This window comes from Emiliania huxleyi (assembly GCF_000372725.1).
Source record: "Emiliania huxleyi CCMP1516 unplaced genomic scaffold EMIHUscaffold_1, whole genome shotgun sequence".
Classification (NCBI taxonomy): domain Eukaryota; phylum Haptophyta; order Isochrysidales; family Noelaerhabdaceae; genus Emiliania; species Emiliania huxleyi.
This window is the reverse complement of record NW_005202428.1, coordinates 1,929,491-1,938,970: the sequence shown is the minus strand read 5'-3', so window position 1 is coordinate 1,938,970 and position 9,480 is coordinate 1,929,491. Positions and strand designations below refer to the sequence as shown.

Below are 9,480 nucleotides of genomic sequence, written 5' to 3'. Positions count from 1 at the left end.
GGTGGCGAGGGAGATGGCGACGGTGGCGGCGGCGAGGGTGGCGGCCACGGGGAAGTTGGGGTGGTGGTGGTGAGGGCGAGGGCGAGGGGCGAAAAGGGCGAGAGGGGTGGGCGAAGCGATGCACCCCTGTTGCTCGGCGGCGAACTTGGTCTCGAGCTCGTGTGGCGGGAAGGCCTGCAGGACGTCTCCATGACACGTCCGGGACATGTCCCACGGGTCGCGGGCGTGTGGTGCGGTGCACCCTTGCGTATGAGGAGCGCCATCGCGATGCACTCGACGGTGAGCGCCCAGCAGCCCCAGAAGCTGACCAGCTGGTGGCCGTGCAGGCATGCGCCCTGAGGTGGCAGCAGCTGGGTGAGCGGCCCTGCCCGCGGCCCAGCAGGGGTCAGGGGGGGGGGGGGGGGTCGGCGCTGGACTGCGCGCCTCGTGCTCCTGCTGCGAGATGGGCGGCAGGAGCGAGTTGAACTCGTCGAGCATGCTGACGGCGCGGGCGTCCAGCGCGGGCGGCGAGGGCGGGAGGCGGGAGTAGTCGTCCTCGAGCTCGCCGGCCTGCGGGTGCGCCGCTGAGAGCCTCAACTGCAGCGTCTCGCTGAGTGAGACACTGGGCGTGGTCCTCGCCAGGGGAGAGGTGGGGAGAGGTGGGGAGAGGTGGGGAGAGGTGGGGAGAGGGGGGGAGAGGTGGGGAGAGTTGGGGAGAGTTGACCTGGGCGTGGTCCTCGGCGTGGAGGACGAGGTGAGCGATGATGTGCTCCTGGAGCAGCTCGAGGATGAGGACCGCCTGGCCCCGGGAGGGGGAGGGGGGGGGGGCGGGGGCGGGAGGAAGGGGCAAGGGTCGCGGTGCTTCGCCTTGTACAACGCGAAGAGGCCCCACAGCGCGAGAAAAGTGGAGGCCTTCTTGAGGAGGAGGCAGGCGGCGCAGACGGAGTGCGCCGTCGTGGGTTGGAGGGCGATGGCCGCCCACATGCTCACGACTGCGAGCGCGGGCGTGAGGAGGACGAACTGCTGCAGCAGGTAGTAGACGGCAAGCAGGTGGCGCGCGCCGAGGTGGAAGACTGGCCAGCAAGGGGTGCAGAGGCAGCAGAGCGGCGGGGTCGCGAAGTGCTTTTGCGCGCCCTGTCCCAGAGGGGAGAGGAGAGGTGAGGCGAGGTGGAATGTGGGCGGGCATCGGAGAGAAGAGGTGGGAGCAGGGAGAGGAGAGGAGGTCAGGGACCTCCGAGGCGAGCAGCTGGATGATCGAGGTGCCGACGAAGGCGGGGGGCGCGGCGGAAGCGTTGGGCGCGGCGGTAACGACCAGCAGCAAGAAGAGCAGCGTCCCAAACGTGGAGAGTGCGATGGCCTCATACTGCGAGCGTAGCAGCCACCACATCACAGACGAGCGCGGCCCGAAGAGGGAGACGCAGGCGGAGACGCCAAAGACGATGGGCATCCACGCGATGGTCAGGTACAGCTGCTGCCGCGCCGAGATCGGCATCCGCCGCAGCGACGAGAGGTGCGCCGAGCTGATGGCGACTGTGATGACGGCCGCAACGACGGCGACCGACGCGGCGGCTCGCATGGGAGGGTCCTGGAGCAGGCACTCTCTGATGAAGGCGCCGGCGCCATTCTTGTACACCTCTTCCGTGCCATCGGCCATTCCTGTTTCAAGATCAGAGCTTTGAGTGATGGCTCCTCGGCCTCGCAGCCAGACGGAGGCGAGTCCAACGGGCCTTGTTTTCTTTCTTTCTTAAAAAGCGAAGAAAGAAAAAATAAAAACAGCCGGCAGCGTTTTTCTCCTTGTTGGCATTGCAATCTGTGCATACCTACGGGTACGCAAAAATTTACGCATGTGCGGTCTCGCCACGCTTGCCGCGCTCGCCACGCTAAGCCTTCCGTCGCCGCGCGCCCCGCCGGCCAGCCGAGTCGGCACGCCGCAGCCGCCGCTTTCTCGACGAGCCGCACTCGCCGGCCTCGTACTCTCGCCCGCGGCTGCGGCATCGGCCGCCGGCGAGATCAACTCACCGACCGTCTCTGCGTCGGGCGACGTGATGCACGGCGTGCTGCAGGCGTCGGCGCCGCTGCCGGTCCCGAGCGGCGGGTCGGCGGTGGTGACGCTCCGCGTCGTCGGGCGCAACACCAACGGGCCGCTCGCCACGGCGACAGTGCCGCTGCAGGACGGCGCCGCGTGGCCGCTTGCGTTTGCTGTCGAGCGCTCAAGTCTGCGCGAGGCGCGAGGCCGCCCTCACCTGCGCATCCCCACCACTCCCGCCATGCCGTGCCCACCGAGCCCTCGACGGGCCCACACCGCTCCGCCTCGTCACTGCTCCTACTCTCCCACGACGACGCAGGGCGTGAACGACTTCATGTGGGAGCGCGAGGACCTGTTTGTCCGAGCAGACATCCTCACCGCCGCCGGCAAGACGGTCGCCACTGGCCGCTCAAAGGCAAAGGCGATTGACGTGAGTGGCACTCCGGGGCACGGTGTTGCCTACGTCACAATCGAGTAGGCTTAGAGACGTAGACTGAGGTGCAGCGAGTAGGCAAAACTCTACACTCCGAATTTTTTTGTATTGATGGTGAGCTGGTGGGTGGCAACCGCAGCGAGCGTGGGCGCCGGCGCAGCCCTGGTAGCTGCTCTCCACATTCGCTCCCGACGTCGACCGGCGGTCCGGAGCTGGTGGCAGGGAGTGGAGGTGCGGCCGAGCCGCATCGATGGTGCAGGCGACGGATTATTCACGACGCGCCGCTTTGTCGTGGGCGAGGTGCTCGGACTCTACTATGGTCGAGTGCTGAGTCTGGTGGAGGCGACGAGGCTGTCCAACCGTGACTACCTTATGGGCGGGTTCGGTCTCAATGCGCACGTGGACGTGCGAGCTGCCTCCCGCCTCGCTCTGCCCTCCCGCCTGCCGCAAAGCCCTGTGGCCACCCCGCAGGCGCGCTTCGCACTCGATGCTCCCGCCCGCTACGTCAACGACCACTTCGACAGAGACTGCCTCAACGCGCGCTTTGTAAAGAGCAGAGCGGAGCGGCGAGCGCGCCTCGTGGCCACGCGGACCATTCTGCCAGGCGAAGAGGTGTACGCGGCATACGGCCAGGCCTACTGGCGGGCACGAGGCATCGACCCACTGGGGCCTCCCGCTGCCGTTGCCGCAGAGCATGGAGGATGAGCCCTCGTGAGGGTGTCTCCCATAAAGTGATCCAATTTAGTCTTTCTTACCACAAATTATGAATGTAACATGTAAAAGAGTGAGCGCAAGAATTTCGCGTCAGGGGGAAGTCGGAAGAGGGGGAAAACTGATATGATAGGTGATACTTGTTACTTCTTACTTGCTACTTGGAAACGAATCGGCAGGAACGAGGTCGAGGATAGCATGCCGTGCATGACCATGAGCCATGACCATGATCCATGAGACACACGAGACGGAGAGCAGAGCAAGAGATACCATCTGCACGACCCGAGTCCCGTCCCTCGGTCGGCGGTGCAGCCGGCGTCGTCCCACAAGCTAAACGGAAAAGAAAACCGATCCGTCTACGACGGCCCCGCAATAACGCAATCCCGCTATTGCGTCGCTCCGATCGTCCCTCCTTCGCGACCGAGGCCGACGCTTTGGGGCAGGGCAGCGGGCTGGTGCAATTTGCCATGGGCTGGCCAGGTGCACCCGCTGCACCACTGACCACATTCCCTTGAGCCCACTCCACGTGTGCGCTGCTCAATCTCTCCTCTCCCTCCTGTGCATGTGTACCGAATGTAGATGTGGGCGGGTGGGCTGCTGGCGTAGCTGACCAGGTGGGGGGCGTGGTTCAAGGCGTAGCTGACCAGGCGGGGGGCGTGGCTCAAGGCGTAGCTGACCAGGTGGGGGGCATGGTGCAAGGGAACGACGCGACTCCAACTGTCGAGGCTAGAGGCTACAACGGCCTCAAGTCCGACGCAGAGCACGACTTCACCACATGGCCGTGGGCCGCTTTACCTTTGCCCGGAAACACACGGGGTGTGAACCGGAGGGCACTCTGCATCTGCTGCGAGTACCCAGGAAAGAGCTACACGCTGTCGGGCACGCACGTGGACCAGCAGAAGCTCGTCGACGTCCTTCTCGAAATGACATACGACGTGCACTACCTGACCGACCAATCACCTGACACGCTGTCGGAAATCAACACGGACGCAAAGCTGTGGAGCAACGGCAAGCACGCGCCGTACAAGAACGGCAAGGACCGACCAGATGGGCGAATGCACCCCACCAAGCAGAATATCCTCAACGAGCTCGAGGACCTTTGCGCGTGGCTCAGCGAGGAGCCGGAGCGGATGGGCTGGGTGACATACTCGGGCCACGGCGCGGCCCTCCACTCGCCTCCCCGCATCCTGCTCCCACTTTCCACACCCACCGTACGTAGCGGCGCGCAACGGCGGAGTCAGTCGATTGCAAGCGGCCGGACTCACGGGTCTGCTCAAGACTTACCGTCCCGTGGGGTGCGCACAGGCGTCAACATCAAAGTCACCGGCGACACGCACGAAGTGGACGAGGAGGACGAGGCAATGGCGCCGTGCGACTTTGAGAGCAACAGTAGCGACCCCGATGGCGGGATGCTCCGCGACGACACCCTCAAGCAGACTGTCAAGTTCAAAAACGGCGTGGTGGAAGGTGCTCTTCACGGACCGGTCAGCCTCGCGCTTCACACGTCTTGACCGCTGAACAGGCTCGGCCCTCATGTTTTTTATGGACTGCTGCCACTCGGGTGAGAACTGGACGAGATCGCCCAGATCTCAAGGAGGAGTCTGGGGCCGTCGCCAGTGTGTGTGGGAAGCTCAAAGCAAGCGCCGCATCGCCCGACGATGCCCAAAGCTGCAGTAGCTGCCTCCAACCCCGGTGAGACTGAGGGACGCTGACCTCATGCCGACACCTTCGACGCAGGGACGATTCTCGACCTTCCGTTCGCGCTCATCGAGAAGGCACACGTGAACCCCGAGTATGACCCGGCGTACTACACCAGCTATGACGACGGCAAGGGCATGGGCTCCATCTTTTGCATCTCGGCCGCTAAGGATGACGAGTCTGCCTACGAGACGGAGGCCGGCGGCATCTGCACCACGGCCTTCTTGAAAACATACAGCAAGATGGCGGGGCCGGCCAACGTACGCCCGACCCTGGCACAGGGCGGAGCTCCGCTCCCTCCCCCCTCCCGTCCGTCACGCCGACCATCCACCGCCGCAGGTGCTCGTCAAGATGCAGACTTATGCAGACGAGCAGGGCATGCCGCAAACCATTGGCATGCATTCGAACCGCGAGTTCACGGAGGAGGACAGCCTCATCGTCTCGTCGGCAGGGAAGATACGTTCGCTCACCCCGGCAGTGTCCACGGACACAACGGCCAAGGCTTTGCAAAAGGAAAAGAAGAAGAACGCGCGGTTGAACTTTTTGCTCACCTTTGTGAAGACCGGGCGGGGGTCGACCCCCACAACCAAGATCAAGACCAGTGATTGCGACGCCTTCCCACATGCGGAGTATAACGCGCTCAAGGCTAGCATCAGGACCCTGGGTTCGAAGAGCAAGCAGACGGGCAAAACAGCTTCGACGAACGAGGAAGTAAAAGCCTGTTTCGCGGCTCTGGACAAGAAGCTCAACTTAAAGGGTTGAAGCTTGAAGACGGTTCAGCTCGTCTATCGTCCTTCATACATTAATCGATGGCATCCGCATTTCTGGTTTGTCTTTGTCGCGCGTTCAGCCAGGAATAGCCAGTACGTATTCGGAGGGGAGGTCCAGGGGGGGACGATTCATCGAGCGTCGCCCTGGCGCTTGGGGTGCACCCCATTCGGCTTTACCTATTTTGTTGGTGTTGTGCACTCCAGCTCCCAGCTGACACGTGACACCAGCGCAGCACCACCACGGGGCTCCAGCCTCCACGCTCTGTCGCCCCTTGCGCCTTGGGTTGTTACTTACGTAGAGCCAATTCTCTCTGCACATTAAACTTCAAGTTTCTGTGACTGTGTAACATGAAACATCCTAATCTGCTCAAGACAAGTTTCTGTAACAAATAGCTGCAGCGGCAAACTATGCTACACACCAGAGTGTGCCGGCCCCGCTTGCAATGTGTGCCACGTCTGTCCGTTATTGTGTGTCAAGAGTCGCTCCTCAGAGCTAGTCGACCTTGACTGCAGCAAAGATGGAGCGGACAAACCAAAAGCAGGCGACGAAGCTGACCCCGCCCGTCACGAGGGACAGCGCGGCTGAGGCGGCGGCGGTGTAGCCGTAATAGATTGCGATGGCGGTGGGCCCGGAGAGATGAAGCTCGCTGTGGGCGTATGCAGCGGCGTGCAAGAAGAAGTAGAGGCCGCAGGAGCCGGTATGCGCGAAGGAGCGCCACCACCAGCGGTAGTCCTCGCGGCAGAGCTGCGGGCACACGAGCCATGGGGAGCTCGTGTGTGTGTGTGTGTGTGTGTGTGTGTGTGTGTGTGTGTGTGTGTGTGTGTGTGTGTGGTCACCAAAGGGTGATGGCAAGGAGCGGGCAAAGCCTTCTCACCTGAAAGTAGCAGAGCACGACGCCAACCTCTGCGCAGATGAGCGCCGTCGTCGTCGCCGTGAGGAACAGGAAACCGAAGAGCGAGTAGATGCGCCCGTTCCACGCTGACGAGTAGAGCGAGGAGAGCTCGATGGCGGCCGAGCCGAACGGGAGGAGCCCGCCAGACAGGGCGGCGACGAGGGGATGCGCCTGCTCGGCGCGAGCAGCGTTCGTGTGGGCGGTCGGCGCAGGACGGGCTGCGGCGCAAAACGTAGAGCGGAGGAGGCGTGTGTGCGGCAGCATAACGTTGAGCAGGTGCGGGGCGAGAGGTGGCAGAGAGGGCGGGGCTGCATCGCGCCCACAGTGGCTGCGTGGGGATCTGGCGCGGGATCAGGTTGGTGAAGCACGGGTCCTCGGCGCGCGGCTGCCGGAAGCCGAGGGAGGCGCCTGCAGGCAAGCGCCGGGAGGGCTCACAAGGGAGGGCCGTGGGCGAGTCCAAGCCGCCCGAAGGCCGGTCGCGGGCGCCAGTCGCGAGGAGAGGCACGTGCAGCCCGAGCCTGTGGGACGTGTCACAGACATGTCACGGCCGTGTCCTGGAAGTGTCGAGAGAGCGCGTGCAGCCCGGGCCAGAGCAGCAGCAGCGCAAGGAGCGTGGTGAGCGGGACGGCGGAGGTTGCGCCGCGCGCCCACAGCACGAGATCGAGGGCGGTGAAGGCGGCAAAGACGGAGCCGGGAAGCGCAAACGAGAGCGCGCCGATCAGCGCATACGGGTGCGAACCGTCGATCTGGCGGTAGAGGCGGGCGGCGACGTAGCCGGCCGGCACGGCGGAAAGGCAGAGGAGGAGGAGGGCGGCGGTGAGGAGCCTGGAAAAGCGAAATTAGCGGCGCTGAGCGGGAAAGACATCGCGATAGGAGAGAAGAAATCAGGCGATGGAGCCTGCCGCGCGCCGTGGGCGAGATGACGCCGAGGAGGGCGAGGGCGAGCGTGACGGCGCCTACCGCGATGCACGCGGCGCCCGTGGCGACCCCCGGCGTCGCGGTCCGATGCGAGGAGCGCCGCGGCGGCGCCGGAGCAGATCAGCTGGACGGCGGCGCCGAGCGCGCACGAGAGGGAGAGCGGACCCGCCGGCGGGCGGAGGACGTCTGCGTGGGTGTACTTCCATCCGACCTATTCCACAACCGCGGTGAGCAAGCGTCCGCTGCGCCGGGGCAGGCGCGTCTCGCCTCGACGAGGTCGTCGTCGGCGTCGATGGCGTTGTACTTTTGCAAGTCCCGCCGCACCGTCGCGAGCATGATTGCGGCGACCAAGGAGGCGAGTAGCAGCGAGAGGGCGAGCGAGCCGCAGAGCGAGAGCCAGTGCACCTGCGGCCGGTGGTCTCGCTTGCTCTCGCGTGGTCTCGCTTGCTCTCGCGCGATCTCGGGCGATCTCGAGCGATCTCGAGCGATCTCGAGCCGGTGAGCCTGCGACCCCTCCTCGAGCATGAGGTAGTTGTCCCACCTCGAGGAGTACGGCACCTCCGAGAGGGCGTACGTCACGTTGTACGTGAAGATGAGCTCGACCGGCTTCCCTCCCCGCCGCCGCAGCACCATCGGAGACGTACCATCGTGCGACAGCCCAACCTCTGCTGGAGACAAGTTGAGCACGTCGACTGCAGAGCCGGCCTGCGCCACGAGTACACCGAGGCCCGGGCGTGACAGCGGAGTACAGCCGAATCCGTGCCCTCTCGAGTGCTACTCGGAGTACGCGGGTCGGTGTTCCCGCATCCAGGAGAGCGCGCCTCTCCCTCCGAGTCGTCGGGCCAGCGGGCGGCGTGCGTGTAGCCGCGCGACGACGGCTCGACCTCGAAGCCGACGATCCTCGCCCTCCGCCCGCTCCCTCTCCACGCCTCGCCCGTCGTCACGGAAGGCGACGGCAGGTGGTACCGCACTGTGAAGTGCAGGTGGTTGTGCACGATCGCACCGTCCGGCGCCGCCGCGCCGAGCAGGTAGCCGCGCTCGAGCAGCGGCGCCGCTCCATCGCGTGGGCGGCGCGTGCCAACCGGCAGGTTGTCGAGCAGCAGATGCGCGCGGTAGCCCTCGCGGATACGCGCCACCCACAACTCCCTCTCCTGAGGGTCGAGCAGCAGCCGGCACAGCGCCAGTGCGCGCGGCCGGCGCAGGCGGAGCTCGAAGGGTGCGTTGAAGATGCGGTCGCCATGCAGAACCTCGCCCAAGTTCTCTGCCGCCGCCTCGAGCGAGCGCGGCGTGCACTGCGCGAGCGAGTAGTATGAGAAGGGCACCAGTGTCCTCGTCGACATCAGCTTCGCCACTCGCATTGGCAGCTCCTCACCCTCGAGGTATTCGCGCTGCAGGCCTGGGATGAGGAGCGGGCAGCACGGCTGGAGCAACAATATGGACGCGAGGCGGAGCGGCGCTCGCGCGAGCATGGTGGGTGATGTGGCCCGCCAGCAGCAATAGCAGGCCGAAGCGCCAGCGGAGCTTTTTCCCTGTCAGAGCGGTGTTTCGGAAGAAATCGCGTGTCGCACAAGCGGGCGACGGCTAGCAACACACCTTCTTCCAATGAAATCCCTGTGTGGTGCGACGGTTGCGACTGTGTCCAGAATGCAGTTTTGCGACGGTTGCGACGGTGTATCAGTTCACAGTTGACAGTTGCCTTACTTATGAGAGAGAGATTTTTAGCAATACCTTAAAGAGAGGTTACAGGCGGGTAAGGTCAATACCAAACAACTCTGTGTACTTATGCCACCGTTGCCGCATAGCCGGATATGCAACGGCCAACGGTGGCATAAGGCTGTCCGAGCCACCGCGTGTCCCGGTCCACCGTGTCCCTCCCTCCATTCACACTCTCCCAGTCCTTTCTGGTCCAGTGCCCGTCTTCTCCGCCCGCCGTCGGGCCGGTTTCCCTCTTTCGTCCTTTAGACGTTTCATCTAGAGCAAGCGGGCGACGCGCCCCACGCCTGCCCGTCAGTCGGGTGGGGCTTGCACGTGGCAGCGACTCGACTGGTCGCG

At 64.5% G+C, this 9,480-nt stretch overlaps 2 protein-coding genes across 2 annotated transcripts; one reads left to right on the top strand and one right to left on the bottom strand.

Moving 5' to 3' along the window:
• Positions 1 to 2,549: 2,549 nt before the first annotated feature.
• Positions 2,550 to 3,220, top strand: EMIHUDRAFT_447511 (hypothetical protein; the record flags this gene model as incomplete). Its single annotated transcript, XM_005794278.1, has 2 exons — positions 2,550 to 2,837; positions 2,910 to 3,220. The coding sequence occupies 2 exons, from the start codon at positions 2,550 to 2,552 to the stop codon at positions 3,141 to 3,143; spliced, it is 522 nt and encodes a 173-aa protein (XP_005794335.1). The 3' UTR covers positions 3,144 to 3,220.
• Positions 3,221 to 6,110: 2,890 nt separating this feature from the next.
• Positions 6,111 to 8,897, bottom strand: EMIHUDRAFT_95103 (hypothetical protein; the record flags this gene model as incomplete). The annotated part of the gene is made up of 6 exons (XM_005794277.1): positions 6,111 to 6,362; positions 6,493 to 6,681; positions 6,743 to 6,918; positions 7,049 to 7,335; positions 7,652 to 8,133; positions 8,313 to 8,897. 6 exons carry the CDS (start codon positions 8,895 to 8,897, stop codon positions 6,111 to 6,113), a joined length of 1,971 nt encoding a protein of 656 aa, XP_005794334.1.
• Between the last annotated feature and the right edge of the window lie 583 nt (positions 8,898 to 9,480).